Source organism: Mastigoproctus giganteus, chromosome 2, assembly GCF_048544385.1.
Source record: "Mastigoproctus giganteus isolate SK-2022 chromosome 2, ASM4854438v1, whole genome shotgun sequence".
Lineage (NCBI taxonomy): Eukaryota > Metazoa > Arthropoda > Arachnida > Uropygi > Thelyphonidae > Mastigoproctus > Mastigoproctus giganteus.
In genome coordinates this window covers 253638929-253658972 of record NC_143576.1, presented here as the reverse complement: position 1 = coordinate 253658972, position 20044 = coordinate 253638929, and the positions used below count along the sequence as shown (strand labels likewise).

The 20044-nt window shown below is 37.1% G+C and overlaps 1 protein-coding gene across 6 annotated transcripts in view; it reads right to left on the bottom strand.

Annotated features, from left to right (window-relative positions):
• The window catches only part of HUWE1 (HECT, UBA and WWE domain containing E3 ubiquitin protein ligase 1), a 1105343-nt gene that overhangs the window by 855944 nt on the left and 229355 nt on the right, over positions 1-20044 (bottom strand). For all 6 annotated transcript variants that reach the window (XM_090389849.1, XM_090389845.1, XM_090389850.1 and 3 more), the window contains exon 14: positions 3955-4043. In XM_090389849.1, coding sequence (XP_090245975.1) covers positions 3955-4043 — 89 coding nt within the window. The remainder of the gene's footprint in view (positions 1-3954; positions 4044-20044) is intronic.

Sequence of the window (20044 nt, the reverse complement as noted above, 5' to 3'; positions counted from 1 at the left end):
ATGAGGGTTACCTGTAATTACAGACCTGTTAGTTTAACTTCTGTTCCGGGGAGTAACAGGGTCACTGGTTAAAGCAGCATTGCAGGATCATCTAAACAAGACTGAAGTAATAATTCAAACAGCATGGGTAATTCAAACAGCATGTTTTATTCAATTCTACGATGTGGTCACAAAGGAACTGGATACAAAAAATGACTTATGTCATATACTTGGATTTCAGGAAAGCTTTTGATACTGTTGCACATGGGAGACTACTGTACAAATTGGAGCAGTATGATATTAAGGGCAAGGTGTTACAATGGATAAAAGAATGGTTGAGTGAGAAAAGACAGTGATAATCAATGGACACTGCTCTGCATGGAATAATGTTATTAGTAGTCCCCCAGGGTGTGGTGTTGGGTCCATGGTTGTTTTGTATATTTATCAATGATATTATTGAATGTATATCAAGCTTAATATCGAAGTTTGCAGATGATACACAGGTTGGCAGGGTTTTAATGACAGTAATGACAATATGCTGCTGCAACAGGATTTAGAAAGTTGGGCAGGTGGGATGAGAAGTGGAAACTGAAGTTTAACATTGACAAATGCAAAGTACTGCATATGGGTAGCAGTAACCACAGAGTAACGTACCAACTATGTGGTACTACAATCATGGTAGTGCAAAATGAAGACGACCTGGGAGTAATTGTGCAGTCAGATATATGAACAGTGCAGACAGGTTGTCAGAGCAGGTCATGTGGTCTTGCCAATGATATACAGGGATTTTTCCAGCAGGTATAAGGAAGTGATTATCCCTTTGTATAAGGCATTGGTCAGGCCACACCTCAAGTACTGTATACAGGTCTGGAGGACTCATTTTAGGAAGGATGTAGAGTTGCTAGAGCGAGTACAGAGAAGGTCAGCAAGATTGCTGAGGGGAACAAATGGGTGATCTTACCAAGAAAGACTTAAGTTCAGCAAATTGCAACTTCTGGAGACTAGGCACCTGTGAGGTGATCTGATTGAGGCATATAAGGCTTTGAATGGTTTGAGCAAGCTCAATGCTGATTTGATTTTCCTCTTGCTCTGATTACAAATCTGAGAGAGCATAAATTTAAATTGACGAAAGACAGTTGTAGAATAGATGTGCAAAAATTTGCCTTTAGCCAGCAGGTGGTTGATTGTGGGAACAAACTTCCCGCAACTGTAGTTGTGAAAGTTGACAACTTAATAAATTCAAGGCAGAACTAGGTAAAGTTTTGGAGTAAATGGCTGGGTGAAATGGAAAGTTCTCTCCCCCCCCCTTTGCTGATGCTGTGTAAGCTTGCTTTCTAGAATTATGTCTCTCCTAATGCTAATGCTAAATATTTTTCTTTTAAACTACTTAAAGAGAGAGGTATTGTGTATATAACTAACAACTTTCATATATTGAAAGAATGAATATAAAATGATAAATTTAAATGACAATTGCTCAAACCAATTTCAAGTCTGATCGGATAAGGTAAAAACAGATTATGCTTACAAATGGAAAGGAAGACAATTTCAATATTTATTGCAATCTTTATTACAATTACTCTATTTTCTACTTTCCAGATGCACTTTTTCTGGAAAATGTATAAAATTCCTGTGTCTTATTATTCAAAAATACACTAGGCTAGGCACATGCACAATCTTTGTTCTTTACCTTTGTCTACAGACATTATGATCAAGACATCCAGGTGCCTTTGTAAAAAAGCTAGCTTTCATCTATGACCATTTCAGATCATATATAATATGAAGCAATAAAAAGTTACTGAATTAAATATGGTGCTGTAAATTATAATTACAATAGATCTTAGCCAAATGCAGTCATCGGACATCTCAATTAATAAACTCTTTATACACGAGGAGTAGACCAAATAGATGGGGGCATCAAATCATGATACGACACCAGCAGCAAAAATGAAACAGCCAAATATTTTATAGATATGCAACTAGATGAAAAACTTGTGGGAGTTAAAAAAAAAACACAAAACAATATAACATCTTTCATAAAATTTGGAATCAGCAATGTCCCAGATGGCTCTAAACCTCTTCCCTGTACTTTGAATTAATTTTAATGTTTTGCACTGTTTACGGAAAGTGAACAGTTCATATTTAATATCAGTAATGACCAATGTCACAATGCATGATTCACATTATATGATGAGAAACAGCTTTGTTTTATGCTGATAATCCATTCCATTGTGTAAGAATTTGCATTTAAATATATGCAATAAAATACTATTTCCTAAATTTGCCTTCTAAACATGGGTGTCTTTTCATCTGGAAAATATGGTATGTTTACAATAAAAATTAAAATAATTACCACATATACATAATGTAATGCAAACATTATTTTTCCAGATTTTATAATACACAAAAAATTTCGCATATCAGTTCTTTGGTATCTGAATTGAAGGGTACCACCATTATATTCCAATGAAATATAGGTAAAAATCATACTGTCCTCTGAGCTTAAATTCTGTCCCATGAAGCATGGTCGATGTAGTGGTGGTGGTGAGGACTACTTCAGCACCAAAGAATTGAACTTGTACTAACATTAAATATTAAATCATTGTTCGTGAAGTCTACTTAAGGTTCTGGTATCCTTTTATAAAAATTTTGCTAACAGGGGCCACTTTTTATCGGATGAGACCAGTAAGTCTCAATACAGATGTCACAATAGTTCTTAAGACTTAGACAAACAGCAGATTCATCTTTTGGATACTATTTGTATAAAATGACTTGTGGATAACAGAGCAGCCTCTAACATAACCCAAAGCATCGACAGCCTACCAGCACCTGAGGGACAAAAAGCATTAAAACAGAAAATGAGCAAGACAATTTTCAAATTATTTCAATGAAATATTGCCCTACAATCTTTACTTTGTTGTGTAATTCAAATACACCCCAGTATAAGAAAATAAAGTTACCCTTTTATGTGTTTAATTGGAAGTTTTCTTCCATAGATTGCTTGACTGTTCACTTGGACTCTATAAGCCTTTCACAAGTTGTCATGTGCCTCACTAAGAAAATAAGACCACTTGTCATCTGATAACAGAACATTGTTTTGAAACAGCTGTCACACAATGGGAAATGGGTTTTAAAACACAAGTGACAGATTCATATTTATTGGTGATGCTATTTGCATAAAATGATAATGATAATTTAGGTAGACAATGGAAAGATTTTTTCATTTATTTTCTAATCACAGAACCTGTTTCCAAATCTAATCTACTGCAGAAACCTCCTTCAAATCTAAATCTTTTGCAGGCCCTTCTTTCAAATTTATCTATTCTATAGAATCGTACTATCTTTAACAACAAAAATCAAAAGCAATAATAATGTTTACACATTAAATTTTAAAAAATTAATAATTATTATAAAATTAACAGAACATTTTGGTGTCTGAATAGACCTCAGATCATTTTGCAAATCCCATAGTTCTGTGACACAGGCTTCCAAAATTACTTCCTGAGACAGTTATGTACCTTGGATATTTATTAATTCATATTAAAATATTCTCTCAATGTACTGAAAAATCCTCAGCACAGATTTATACATTTACTGTTCTGCTTTCATTCAAAAACAAACAAAGATTGTAAAATCATCTGTCAATAAAAATTGCATGGAATATCAAGTTCTGATGGAAACCTATGGTGCCACAGAATCCATCAATTCTAACAAGTCTAAGCATAAATCTAACTCTTGATGAGCCAAAAATCTCTCATCTCACGTTGGGTGCCAAAGGAAACCCAAGATAAAATGCATATACAAGATATCCAATTGCCATAATAAAATAAATAAATATATGTAGCTCCATTAGACAAGTATATAAATACTTCTGATCTAATAGTACAGTTTATATAGCAGCGTACAACCAGACAGATATCCACCAAAAGATGACCTGCCTTCTCAATTACTGCAGTGTGTTATAAAAGAATAACTTACCAGTTAGTGCCTGAATACAATTTCTTACGAGGACTGGAAGGAAACCATGGTAGGATGCAGCACCAGTGGCATCAATAATGGCATTTAATCTAAAAAACAAATTATTCGGTATTAAGAAATGCATAAAAATGTCTAAACCATAAAATAAGGTGTATCTATGAAAATTTTATTTTCTTATGTAATTGTCCCTACTAATAACTGACAACTATTACTTATGAATGTCATCTTGAAGGTAAAAACAATTACTATTAAGATATACTTTTTTTTATCACTCACTCAATCTACTCCACACTGAAATATCTATAATACAGTGTGCCCTTAATTATAAACTGAACAGCTAAGTTTAGAAAATGGTAAAACTATAGTTTTTAGTAATTAACTGATAAGGAACCTTGTAAAAAGAATCCAGAAAGATTTGACAAAATCCTTTCTTTTTTTTTTTAATATAATTATGTAATATGCCTTTGGCTTTACTATGTTTGCTGTTTGGTTTTGAGGAGCATTAGCAACTAAGGCCATATTCCTCCGGGGATATGCGGTGGTCATTCCCTGACCTTTCCGCATGGAAAGGTCAGGAACACGGGCTCGAACACCGGTCTAATCAAGAAGCATGTGCTACGCACTGCTGCTCCTGCTCACCTGGCTACGGAGGCACCTTTAGCTTTACGCTACCCATGTGTCTTACATTTTTATATGAAATTTTAATAGCTTCTATACTTATTCAATAAATTGTATTTCTTATTATTTACATTCAATAAACATTTAAATTACTGAATTTTATCTGCTGTCTTGCAGACCCCATCTACAGTCTTTCCTCACTGACTTACTGCTGGATGTTATGGGTTCCTTGAATCATAAATGGCTCGCTTCCACTCATGGCAGTGTTTCTTCCAACCCACTGCTCTCATCAAAAATAAAGTGATGGCACTATATTTTTTTTTTTTTTTATGAAAACCCCAAACACGAAAGGTATCAAAACCTATAGTACTTAGTACCGTGCATGGGTTGAAGGAGAAGTATGGGGGGAGGGGGGTTGCCGGAAACTTTGCTCTAGAGACTTAACATGGGTTTCACCACTTCAAGCCTCCAATAAGCAAAGTGGTGGTATTTCACCGGTTGATGAAAGTCATCTACCACCTAGGCCTGACGTAGCCCAGTGGTCAGGAGCGAGAGTGCATAGCACGCGTTCCTTGAGTGGACCGGGGTTCAAGCCCGTGACTACTAAATACGATAAATATTTGTATTGACTATATACTTTCTATTCAAGACCGACAACTGATTTTATGTTAAATTTTATTAAGATAAACAAAAAATATAATAATATTATATTTTCAATAAATAAAACAAACAAAAAATAAGAGTAAAATTTAAAAAACATAAAATAAAATGACAAAGTAATAGCTTTCAGGGCAAGGTGTCCCCTTCTTCAGCTAGTCATTGAATGGTGCACTGTGGTAAATATATGTTAGATAAAATAACAAGAGTTGACTGGGCAGGATCACGAACTACAAATCCGGTGTCTGTAATACAGAATTACAGTATACGTTACGAAGGCCAGCGCTCATTGCACTACAGAATGGTGGACTCCATAATGATGGGGGGCATATGTACTCCCCTATTATGGTTCACAGTACTATTACAGTTGACTATGTGCAGTAATCACATGAATCGATGTCTCAACCCTTGAATGGGTTGAGCACGCTGAATTCTGATGGGATCCTTCCACTTGTTCAGATTACGAACCTAAGGGGGCATAAATTCAAATTAAGAAAGGACAGATGTAGAATAGATGTGTGGAAATTTGCCTTTAGCCAGTGGAGGTTAATTGCTGGAACAAACTTCCATCTGTCGTTGTGGAAGTTGATAGATTAAATAAATTTAAGGAGGAACTGGACATGCATTTGGAGGGAATGGTGTGATTTTTTATTTTTTTTTGGCTGATACTGCATAAGCTCATACACTTGCTTTCTTGCATCACATGCCACTACTACATCAGGAATCAAGGTTATGTTGTTCAACCCAATAACTTTCAACAACTGTGGAGCATTCAAAGTTAGTTCAGAGAGCCCCCTCATGTTCTGAAACACGATCTTTCAATCTAGTGGCAGTCTCACCTACATAACATTCCCCACAATCTGGACATGTAATTCAATAAATAAAACCACTTAGTAGAAAAGGAGGAATGGGTATTTTTACCTTTGAAATAATTGAACGTAAATTCCTACCAGGAAGTTGGACACACTGTATGGTAGGAACACAAAATCCTAGTAAGACGTTCCGATATGCCCGGATAGCAGGGGATGTAGGCAGTGGAGGTAAATTCATTACCGTGGGGGAGAGTTTGACCGCATAACAAACTCACGAGCTTGTACTTCACATCTATCCAGCAAAATACGGGAATTAGGGTTGAATATGAAAGTGTCTGCAATTCTGCCCAGATACGATAGGAGGGAGTATATGATGAGAGCCTTTTCGATCAATTCGGCCCTGGAAAGATGTGCAAGGCTCAAGGGGTAGAATATTTTTTCAGCCTGGTCTGTACTTGTTAACAGGAGAGACTGCTTCCACAGGGATGGGATACACTTAAATAGAAAGGGTGCAAGAATATTTGCTGATGATATCGAGCTAATTAGGTGGGTCGGAAAACTGCTAGCTTGGGGGGGATACAAGGACTAACAGTTTAACAGCAGCCACAGGCAGAGGTGAAGGTGATTCTTGCACAACTTCTATTAGAATAAGTAGAGACAGGGAGCAAGGGGCATTGGAGGTTTCAGGGAAAGATGGCAGTCATCGTGAAATAGGTGGGTATATGGAATATGTTAGGGTAACTAGGAATAGGTGCATGTATGCTTGCATGTATACCAATGTTAGAAGTATAGTAAATAAATTTGATGAATTTGAAGTGTTGGTCAAGACATCAAAGGCAGATATTGTTGGGATAGCAGATATGTGGTGTCACCCAGATATAAGGAATGTAGAACTGGAATTTGGGGAGTACAATGTGTACAGAAAGGATACAAAGGGAGGAGGTGTTATGCTGTTACTTAAGAAAATAAAAATCAAAAGAAGTGCACCCAGTTGATATAGATGAACAGTGCACTGCTGAGTCAGTTTGGTGTGACATACTGAGAAAGCAAAAATAAGAGTAGGAGTGTGTTATAGGCCTGATGACTCGAATGAGTATAATGAACAATTGCACAGAGAAATAGAGTGGGCTAGTAAATCAGAATATCTTATAATGGGGGATTTTAACTTCCCAGATATTGACTGGAACTTGTGGGTTGATCACTCACACACTAGTCAGACTTTTGTGAATTTATTGGATGATTGTTTTCTGCAGCAGCATGTTCGAGAGGCAACCAGAGAGAGTAATACTTTTGATCTGGTTATCAGCAGTGATCATTCTTGTATTAAAGCATGTGGATAAAGGAACCACTAGGTGGCAGTGATCACAGAGTACTGATGGGGGATTTACTTAAAAATTTAATTACCATCAAGAGTAAAGGAAAAGGGTTTTTGCTTCCGTAAAGGTGAGTACAGTGGTCTCAGACAGTTTATAAATTCTGTACAGTGGGATCAACTGATGATGTTACCAACAGTAAATTCTAAGTGGGAAGCATTCAAGGAATTAATCATGGATGCTACTAAAAGTTTCATACCCATTAAAAAATATTGTTCAAGGTTTAGGCTTAAATGGTTATCAAATGAACTAATGACTCATAAGAGAGAAGAAAAATGCATGGGATGCATATAAATTATCAGCGACTCAGAAGCCTATGGCAGATATAAGCTAGTCTGGAATCAGGTCACAAAGAAGGTTAGGTAGGCAAAGGCAGATTATGAGAAATCCTTGGCAAAAGATGCTAAGAAAAACAGCAAGGATTTCTTTACTTATATAAACTCACTTCTATGGGGATGCCTCTATCATCTCAATCTTTCTATCACTGTATTCCCCCAGAGTTCTTCCCATATCCCTGCTATACCTCCACTCTCCTTTCCTATATTTCCATGGGCTTCCCCAGTAGGGGATGAATCTGATTGGTCCACTTGACATGGATTGTTCGACTGTTGATGATCCTGCTCAGATAGCAAACAAACTGAATGAGTATTTTGCATCTACATTCACACATGAGGAATTAAGGTTTGAAAATGGCAGAAGGTTATCAAGTTGTAGCAGGGTACTTAATGATTTTGTAATAACTGAGAGCAAAGTGGAGGAGCAATTGTTGAAGTTAAACATAAGGATAGCACCTGGGGTGGATGGGAATGAAGGGGGATCGAAGGGGGATCGAAGGCTGACACGAGTAATTACAGACCAGTTAGTTTAACTTCTGTTCCGGGTAAAATAATGGAGTCACTGGTTAAAGATGCATTGCAGGATCATCTAGACAAGACTGCAGCAATAATTCAGACACAGCATGGGTTTGACTGTTGCGCATGGAAGACTATTGTACAAATTGGAGCAGAATGGTATTAAGGGTAAGATGCTAAAATGGATAAAAGGATGGTTAAGTGGGAGAAGACAGAGGGTGATAATCAATTGTGCTGCTCTTTTTGGACTAATGTTATTAGTGGAGTCCCACAGGGTTCGGTGTTAGGTCCACTGTTTTGTATATTTATCAATGATATTGATGAAGGTATATCAGGCTTAATGTCGAAGTTTGCAGATGATACAAAGGTTGGCAGGGTTGCTAATGAAAGTAATGGCAGTGTGCTACTGCAACAGGATATAGAAAATTTGGGCAAATTATTTAGGAAGTGGCAACTGAAGTTTAACCTTGACAAATGCAAAGTACTGCATATGGATAGAAGTAACCCCAGAGAAAAGTACCAACTGTGTGGTACTACACTTAAGGTGGTAGAAAATGAAAAATACCTCGGAGTAATTGTGCAGTCAGATATGAAGTTTTCTGAGCAATGCAGACAGGCTGCCAGGGCAGGTCATGGAGTTTTGTCAATGATATACAGAAATTTTGCTAGCAGGGAAAAGGTGATTGTCCCTCTGTATAAGGCAATGGTCAGGCCACGCCTTGAGTACTGCGTACAGGTCTGCAGGCCTTATTTTAGGAAGGATGTCGATTTGCTTGAGCATATACAGAGAAGGGCAATAAGATTGGTGAGGGGAATGAAGGGATCCTCTTACCAGGAGAGGCTTAAGTTCTGCAAATTGCACTGGCTGGAGACTAGGCACCTGTGCGGTGATCTGATTCAGGAGAATGTGGCCGTCAATGGGTCGAGCACGCTGAATTCTGATGGGATTCTTCCACTTGTTCAGATTATGAACCTAAGGAGGCATAAATTCAAATTAAGAAAAGACAGACGTAGAATAGATGTGCGGAAATTTGCATTTAGCCAGCGGGTGGTTAATTGCTGGAACACACTTCCATCTGTCGTTGTGGAAGTTGATAGGTTGAATAAATTTAAGGAGGAACTGGACTGGAATTTGGAGGGAATGGTGTGATTTTTTTTTTTTTTTTGACTGATGCTGCATAAGCTCATACACTTGCTTTCTTGGAACACATGCCACTACTACTACTACCCATAAAACTGGAATGCTTCCAAGCACGGGTAAACAAAATATGGCCTCAGGAGCGTGTGCAGACCCGTTAACTAGCATATTAGCGTGCACACATGGGAATCAGGATTTATTACTCCTAAAATTATAATTTGCATTGTCTGCACTGAAACCGCATACCCTTGCCAATCCAATCCTAAATTACTCATTGAATTTTTTTAGGCACTCAAACATTTCATATGCACTTTCATCAGCATTTTCAAAAAATCAACTAAATAGTTTTTAGGATCATATTCTTTGTTGAAGTACTGAATTGACAAAGGGAACATTTTCATATTCTTTCTATTAGAAGCATTAATCTGTAAACCAAAAAATAATTGATGTTTTAAATCATCATTGTTTCAAATCATCCAAAACAATTTGTAATGCTTTTTTACCTAAAACATTACAAACAATGGCAGCAGATTTAGTTCTTCCCTCGTGATATTTTTGAATCATTGTAATGTTTAGAGATCAATTCAATTTAATGCTATAATCTAATGAGTTATAGGAATGGTGATGCTTAATTGAATGATAAATGAGTTATTTCAGCTGCAGTAACTAAATCCTCTTCTTTCGCAAGAAATCTATCAAGAAGATTTGAAGGATTTGCAGATTTTTGAGCCAATTTATGACCTTGCAAGTGTTTATGCTGAATAACTGCTAAGATTCACATATAACCAACTTTAAATACATTTCTGCATAGGAGACATCTTGCCTCATGAGGATCATTTGTTGAAGCTAGTCATTCGTATTCTTACTCCCAATGTTTGTTATAAGAACAAAGCCTCTTCTTTTTTGGGGAAATTCCATATTTGATGGCTAAAAATAAAATATGTTTGTAAATAACATGAAATATGTAGGTGCCTCTAACCACATAAATGAAATAGATTTTTGTAAAGTTTCTTGGTAAAGTTACAGGAAAAACAGTTTAAACATAGCCACTGAACTCTATATTATAAAAAGTAATTTTTGTGATATCTATGATTTTATTAATTATCTACTAGTCGCACGATTTTCGTGAAAATTAGATCTTGGACACACAGGTGCAAGTTTTTATGGTTTGTCGAAAAAAATATAATTTCATAGAGAAGTGTGAAGTTGAGTGAGCCGAAGATACTAGAATAGGTTAAGTTCTCTTAATGATTCATTTCTTAATGGCGGATTTTGCATTTGAGGGGGTTCTTAACTTTTTTTTTTTTTTTTTTTATGTGAACCCAAACACAAGAGGTAGTACCGTGCTAGGGTTCGAGGTTGAGAGGACGAAAGAAGATATTTCTTGACATTGGACTTGAACTCCTGTAAATTGTAATTTTCAGGAAATACGTATGAAAAGGAAGGTTGTTCCAGAAAAGGCAGTTGAATGAATAAATGAGGAAGATGAAAAGTTGGTTCTGTGGGTTTGAAGTCGGACAGTAAATGGATGTTGGCTGGTGGCGGCTCGTGATTTGACTGTTTTGAAGGAGAGAGCGGGAATTATAGAAACCAATTCAGAAGAACAGTCCCCGTGGAAGTATCTGTAGAAGAGGCATGCAGTAGAAACAGTACGTCTATGAGACAGCGAGGGGAGAGACTATGTTAGAGATAAATCATTAATTAAACTAACTGCCCTCTTCTGAACAGAATCAAGAAGCCTGAGAGAGGTTTTGGAGGCACCACCCCAGATGTGGGAACAATATTCCATGGCAGGGCAGATTTGCGATTTAAACAGAGTGAGCAGCTGTTTGGAAGAAAAGTAACGCTGAGATCAAAAGAGAAAACCAAATTTTTTAGATGCAGAGGAAGCAATATTTGTAATGTGCTTGTGCCAAGAGAGATTAGAAGTCAGGGTAATCCCAAAATAGATATATCATTTTGCCTAGAAATCGTAGTGTCACTAAAGTTAAGCATAAGAGCAGAAGAATCCTTTTTTTGCGAGATATAAGACAAGACTGAGTTTTAGAAGGGTTGAAATCAACTAAGTTGTTTTTGTCCCACTGGAGAATTACTTGAAGATCAGCATTTAAGGAATTGGTAGCAGATTTTCGAGAAGTTGAAGCTGATTGAGCAGGACATGGTTTCTGAAAATGGAAAGTGGAATGCAATGTGCTATCATTGGCAAAACTATGGATAGGATTCCAGTCAATGGAAGAAGGTCATTAATATACAAGAAGAAAAGAGTGGGGAGAAAGAACTGAACCTTGGAGAACACCGGCATTAGTGGAGAAGTTAGAAGACAGATAGCCATCTACCATCACCCTCAGTGAGCAATCAGAGAGAAAACTGGATAACCAATTAATAAAAACAGTTGGCAAACCATAAGATGGAAGCCTGTTTAGAAGACCTTTAAGCGAAACACAATCGAAATCCTTTCAGATGTCAAGAGCAACTACTTGTGTTCCTCCAAACCTTTCCATTGAATTAGTCCATAAATGGGTAATATAAGACAGAATATCGCCAGTGGATCGAACTGACGGAATCCATACTTGCAATCATTGATCAGACGGAAGGTTTCTAGGTAGTTTAAGAGTTGGCGGTTATTTGATTTCTTCATTACTTTAGAAAGAGTAGAAGTAATTGCAATGGGACGATAATTGGATGAGAGGGATTTTTCACCCTTTTTAGGAACTGGCTGGATATTGGTAAATTTCCAAGCAGAAGGAAAAACACCTTGGGAATAAGAAAGTGAAAAAAGGCAGCAAAGAATAGGAGTAAGTTCAGGAGCACAGGTTTTGAGAACAAGTGGAGAAATACCATCAGGACCTGGAGCTTTCTTAGCATCAAGATTCATCAAAATCCTTCTGATATCCTTTTGACGGAAGACCACAGGACGCATTGAATGGAGCATGTTGGGAATGGTGGGAGGTGTTTTACCAAGATCATTAATACATGAGCTGGAAGAAAAATGGGATGCTAGCAGGTGAGCTTTATCCTTGGCTGAAGTGACAACAGAACCATCTGGTTTGGACAGAGGTGGGAGCAAAGATGGGCAAAAGTTGCGACCAATAGCTTTGGCAAGAGACCAGAATGCTCGGCTACCATTAGGGCAAGAAGCAAGTTTTCTACTCTTAGCCTGTTCGAACTCTAGTTTGGACTGTTTAATAACTGCTTTACAATTGTTGCGAGCTTTGGTGTAGGCAGAAAATGAAACTGAAGAATTAGAAACAAGCCAATTACGATATGCAACATTCTTCTCTTGAAGCCTTAGCACATTTATTGAAAAACCAAGGTTTAGATAAAGGACGAGATTTTAGAGTGGAGTGTGGGATAAAGGATTCCATTCCTCCAAGAATAATTTCACTGACTTGATCTGAGCAAACGCTGACATCAGAAGTTTTGAAACAGTAATCCGACCAAGGAAAAGAAGAAAGAGTTCTCACAGGTCATCCCATTTTGCATTCTTGTAATGCCAAACAACATGAGGTTGGGAATAGCCACGAGATAAAGGTTCCATTGGAGAAGAGACAATCACCAAGTTGTGATCTGAAGTGCCTAAAGGACCTCTCACTTCGACCGTGTACTTACAAGGGTTGTTTGTGAGAAAAAGATCAAGCGTATTGGCTGTATGATTAGGATTGTCCGGTATTCTTGTAGGTAAATGAACAATCTGTGTTAAGTCATTAGTAATTGCAAAAGCCTCAGCATCTCGACCTGCTGGGTAGGTGTGACTAGAAAACTGAAGCCAGCTGGAGTTGTGAACATTAAAATTACCTCACTGTTTGGAAAGTTGGACTGGAGAAAGTCAAGTTGCAAAGAGAAGAAGTCAAAGAGCTCCAAGTGATTAGTAGAGTTGGGAGAACAGTACAGACAACAGATGAATTTGACACAATGTGGTAGAGAGATTTTAAGCCAGAGAAGATCAAAGAGAGGAGATTCCAAATTGCCAGGTCTCTGACAGGGAATATCAGAACAGACATATGCACAAGTACCACCTTTGAGGCGAAAGGAATCATACAGCGAATAATTTGGGCATCTGAGATGATCAGTAGTTGAATCAACCGATAACAGATTCTGTCAGAAAAAGTACATGGGGTTTGGCAGACTGCAAGTGGAAATGGACATCGTTGAGATTAGAATTGAGACAAGGTTTATTTGTGAAATGAATTAGGAAGTGCTTGGGAGGTTTAGATGTTTTCGTAGATAATCTTGCTCTATTAGTTTGACAATTCATGGTGTATTCAATAGTAAGAAAAAATGGGTGGGACATGCTGTATGAAGTAATGAAATTTTTGGATATGGCGTACACGTGGTAAGAATATACCCAGATCCTTGACATAACGTGGCCTCGACAATGCTCCCCGCATACACACTACTCGGAATCCCTCCAGTCACTATCTGGCAGAGTAGAGGTAGCAAGATTATACACTAGCTGATCCGGAAACCTCCTAAAGAGTTACCAATAGGTTCGGTCCAGTGTACTAACTAGCGGCCTGCCTGCGAACACTGTTTTAGAGCTGTACTCTCGAAATGTAAGGAATATTAGATCTCGCCACAACGTTCATCATAACTTCAAAAATCATCAATCATGCTGCATGATGGAAGAGATAGGGAAGGGTTGCACGGAACTTAGCTCTAGAGACTAAACATGGGTTCCACCACTTCAAGCCCCCAATAAGCAAAGTGGTGGTATTTCACCGATTGATGAGAGTCATCTACCACCTAGTACTGCCTGGTAACATAGAGGGGTGGCATTCCTCCATGTGGTGTGGGCGCCACACCTCGACCCCTGCTTACGTTGGTTCACACCTGGGTGGTCACCCACCATGTACTTGTGCATGGAGGTTATACCCAGGATTACTAACAGTCCCACCATCGTGAAGGTGCAAGCAGAGGATTTGGCTGTCACAGACCATCTGGACTTCGCCGAAATTGGGTCCACTTGATTTGAATGTCACCCGAATATCAATTCCATCAGCGTTTTAGACTCCCAGGTAGCAAGTACAGCTTGTCTGGCATATCTGAGAGAATGTCTGTGACAACCTCAAGGACATATCCTCTATTAAAGCTTTGAAATGAAATTGTAATTTTTTGTCAGTTTGGAGAGGCCCTACGCATGTGGCATCCGAAGCGTACACATCCTATGCCTGTGTGGAAATCCGCCACTGCCATTACAACGCACAGTCACTGAGAAATGAAAATCAATAAAGGACAATTTGCGCCCTTTGTCACTTCAATAAAGGAAAAGAACAAAAGGAAAGTTCGGTTAAAATAAAGGATTGTCCCTTGAAATAAAGGATGTCTAGCAACCCTAGATGGAACTGACAGGGGCACCCATAGCTGTGCTCTGAACATGGCGGAACAGTTCAAGGTGGCATCCACATCCAAAAGTTGCCTCGCACAGGAACAAAAGTGAGCAGGGAGACCACATCAAAGGAAACCATGACCTTGCCCGCAGAAAAAAAAAAAAAAAATTGTTTAATGATATGTAAAAAATGTGCACTGCTAAGACACAGTTTGGTCAGTTCTCCCAACAAGAGGTACTAACAACTTGGCAATGTATCTGGAAATATCTTATTATATGAAGCATATGCCATTAAAAATGTGCACAGGTTGCATATGAACGATATTAAAATTTTATTTTATTCTGACTTTAAGCAGTTTATTTTGAATTTAAGTAGTAAACAGTTATCTAAGGAGCAAAGTGATATCCTAGCTTTTGGCATGTAGTTTGCTGTCCTTCCTCGGAAACCTCTTATCACACAATTACTTGCTATGGGAATGAAAGCGTCACTCAATCAACTACCCGAGGAGACTGCAAACGAAATTAGTTTTAAAACTGCTATCCTGCAGCATGTTCAACGCACCGCTATCAACCTTAGACGTTGTCAACAGGAAGCCCTTACTTCATTATGTAAATATGACACCATTGCAGTCTTACCCAGTGATAAGGGGCGATGCATCATTGTCATGGATAAATCAGAGTATTTATGCAAGGCCCTCTCTCTTTTGCAGAATCATGAGTTACAGCAGTCCCTCGTTATAACGCGGTTCACTTTACGCTGATTCGCTATAATGCTGTTCTTATATTAATAACCCATATCTGACTATAATGCTGTCACAGATCACTATAATGCTCTTTTACAGATTGCATTTTTGGCATATTTAACGAAATCATTTCACTTGATGGAGTCACTTGAAAATGAATATAAAAATACGGTTAAAACGTTTCCCATGCTCAGTGAAATTTTCTCGCGCACTAATTTAATTGCAGTACAGTGACTTGTTACGTAGTTCCGAGATCGACATTTTAAAAAAATTATCAAGTATATTGCTTTTAATATTTGCGTTATATGCATTTATCCGAAGTCTAGTCATCACTCAGTACAGTATTAGACATTGTGCGTAATAGACAGTTTACTTGAACATTGTATCGTAATTAATGCAACCAACGCAGTTATATTTGCAAAGAGTTAATAATGGCCAATAAGAATGAAAAAGCAACAACATCTGGGTGCAATATGAAGACTATAAATGTAAGAAAAAGACTGAATTTGAAAATTAAATTAGACGTTTTGAATCAAATCGATTCCGGTCAAAGACAAGCGGATGTGTGCCATAATTTAGGACTTGCAAGTTTAACTGTAAGAACAATTATAAAAAAATAAAGAATTAATTTTAGCAGCAGGAAAGATAGCTGTTCCACTGCAAGCAACTAGGGCTAGGCCGGCTATTAGGATTGAAATGGAAAGACTAATTTTATTGAAGATAATATTCCAATGCAGAATTCAGTCAAGTTAAATATTATAAAAAAATAATAATAAAAAAAAAAAGAGAGAGAGAGAGATATTAGCCTATATGATGATCTGAAGAAAACTCACCTAAAAAAAAAAAAAAAAAAATTGGAACCATTTAAAACTAGTAAGGGCTGGTTGAATAGATTTAGAATCCAGGGAGAAGCCGCAAGTGCAGATCAAGGAGCCGAAACTTTCAAAAAAGAACTTGTTAAAATTATTGAAGAGGGGTATTATATGTTATGCTTCTGAACAAGTTTTTAACATAGATGAAGCAGGACTTTTGTGGAAATGAATGCCCAAAAGAAGCTTCATATTGAAACAAGAAAAAAACATGCCAGGTTTCAAAGCGGCGAAGGATCGGTTGACTTTATTGTTGGGTGGTAACGCTGCAGGGGATTTAAAATTAATACCCCTTTTAGTTTATTTGGAAGAGGGCCAAAGTTGAACCCAAAATAACACATTTTTCATGATTAAATTCATCAATTAAATTAAATCAATTTAGATCAACTTAGAATTTTGATATGTAAGTAGTTACCACAATTATATACGTATGTAATGCAGAATATTTTATATGTACAAATATTTGAATATTAAATATTTTGGCCGACATTTGCGCATCTTTTAGCTACCGTTTCTTATTAATTAGGAAATATCCTTTGGCACCGACCGCAACTCACAAATACATATGTTACCTTATGGGAATGTGGCACTCGCTTAGCACGGATTCACTTAGCACTCTGTTTTTCTGGAACGAATTATCAGTGTTAAGCTCACCTGTATATGAATCTGTAAGATTTTTATCTAACAAAATTCCAAAAAACTTTATTTGGAAACTTCATGCAACAGGTTGCCAACTCCTGTAATTTTATGGACTTCCAAAGATCCATAAACCTGATATTCCTTTGCAATCCCGATATTCCTTTGTTTCCTGTTGCAACATACCCACACATGAACTTTCCAGATATATTGTCAAGTTGTTAGCACCCCCTTGTAGGGAGAACTGACCATATCGGTCAGTTAATTTTTGGTAGTTAATTTTGCTGGTGTCCAACAAAACTCTATTTGAATGTCAATGCCATCTAAATCTAAAGAGTTAGGACTAAACTAAACTTTTAAACAGGATTTTTTTTTTATTTAAAAATAGAAATTAATGTGCAACACGCCATTGTTATTTTCTGTATGTACGATAAAAACATATTTATATGTACTTTCAATGGTTTTTAATGTTTATTTTACTATTCTTAGACCTACTCCTGTTTACTTTAAATACATTAAGCAGGATATTAATTTTAAGATGGTGGCTACCTTGGTCTTAGAATATTTGTAGGAAACTTGCTAACTAAAATCTTTGATTTATCAGAACCCTTCTTTTCAATAATATAGTTTACTGGTTTTTTTTATAAGAAAAAAAAAATGGCTTTTGCCCTCAAAATCTCACTTTGCAACTGTGCTCACTCATATAAAAAATTTAACTTCATTTCAGATCTCTGTGGCTTCAGGAAATAATTTTTGGTCACTTGCAAAAAGTTAAGGTTATAAATTAGATAAATACTTGGGTTATACTGCAATTCAACAGTATAATCATTTGTAAGAATCTGGTATTTCGTTATAACTGTTCCTTGCAAGTGGTGGTTGCTCTCTTCCCATATGGCTTGTGATTTTTTGTTTCTAAATAAGAGATCCAGCAATCCATAATGATTTTTATGATGTGTACCCAATTATTAAGAACTGTAATTTAGTTTTAGATTGTCATACAGACAATCAACAGCAGAAAGCTAAAAAAATAAGGGGAAATTACCATAGCAAAGAGGTATGGGCAGGAATGATCAGAATAAACAATAAGAGACTGTTTGCTGTACATGATTAGACATATCATACAGGGTTGTCCTAGGCTTTTGCAAAAAGAAAAGGGGAGTGGGGATTTGCTTCTCACACAGGTAACAATGCAGCTGACTTTTGAACTTTCCCAAGTTGTCAGCCTTGACTAGACACAGGACCAACTGTACACTCTTACAAAGATCAGGTCCTTTCTGATTCGGTTTCTGGTTCAATTTCTTTAGCACATCACTGTAGTATTGTCCAGACACTGTTTTTCTACAGTATGAGTGCAAATAATACCTTTCACAGGGAAACAGGTGATCCTTGTATACTTTCCAACAGAGTTCAGGGACCATGACTTTGAGGTGCTATACATCCAACATGAACTGTAGTGATACATCCTGGACTCATCTCTGGTGATTATTCTGATTAAAAATTTATTTTTCTTATAATGGTAGGTTTTTATTGTTTTTAGGCAAACACCAATGCCAACTCTAACCTGGAGCCAAGAGACCCAGTATGAAAAAACATGTCATTCCTAAATACTCCAAAATGCTTTAACTCCAAATATTAATATACTCAAGGTCTCCACATTTTCTGACTAATTATTCTTCTATCTTCAAGGATGATAGCAGATGTCGTGCCCCAAGTAGTTACATGAGTTGTTGACGTTGATAGATAACCTGGAAATAGAATCCTGTTCTAAACTGGTTCTTAAATTGAACTTATGTTTTTTTTTTTTTTTTTTTTTATGAAAACCCCAAACACGAAAGGTATCAAAACCTATAGTACTTAGTACCGTGCATGGGTTGAAGGAGAAGTATTGGGGGGGGGATGCCGGAAACTTTGCTCTAGAGACTAAACATGGGTTTCACCACTTCAAGCCTCCAATAAGCAAAGTGGTGGTATTTCACCGGTTGATGAAAGTCATCTACCACCTAGAGTCATCCAAACACACTGGATCTCTGTGCTGCAGATTTCCCACAGGATTTAGACAAGTCTTTTTGAGGACAGAATTTCACAAATGGCTTACTGTTAAGTCCCTTATAAGCCCTAGACTTTTGCAAAAAAAAAAAAAAAAGAGGGGAGTTGCTTCTCCCCCACAGGTAACAATACAGCTGACCTCTGAACTTTCTCAAGCTTGGCTACACACAGGACTAATAGTGCACTTGGATGCAAGGTAGGGCTAGAGCTTGGCAGCCAGGCACATCAGAGGTGACCTGATTGAGGTTTATAAGTCACTGAGAGGGATTAGCAAAATGAATGAAGGTGGAATTCTCATTGTTCTAAACAATTCCAGAACTATGGGTAATAAATTCAAATTACAAGGATTGAGGTTTAAAGTAAGTAATAGGAAGTTTTCTTTTAGCCAGCGAGTTATTGATATCTGGAACAAGTTGCCCTCGCAGGTAGTCGAGGCTGACAGTTCGAATAAATTGAAAGGTCTACTGAATGCTTACCTGTGTAAGGAGGGAAGCATATGATTTGTGTTTTCTTATCTACTTGGTTGGATTTTCTTCTTTTTCTTTTTTTTTTTTTTTTTATGCCAGTACAGCAAAATCCTGTGGCTTCCTTGCACTACATGACAAATACTATTACTATTATTTTCCTTTGTATGTTATCCTTGTTCAAATTGAATGAGAATTTTCAGAAACTATGGAAATCAAACCAGTAATCAATTAATAGTAGTAGAATTAGGCTCAATCAGTTCTAATCACCTCTCATAAGATAAGTGAGATGAGTAGTTACTCATGAATCCAACAGCCCAGAATCCTTTAGATGAAATGAATGGGATTTCAGAACGTTATAGATGGGAACACTTCAAAATGATTAGAAATAAGACTACACATTCCTGACATGAATCAGGTGTATACCCCCACCCTTCACAGATATATTTTTAACATTAATCTGATTAAGTCAAGCATAGCACTTAGCATAAGCATTAATTTCTATAACTTACCTCTAAATTAAAGTATATACTAAATACTCTTATTTGAATATATCC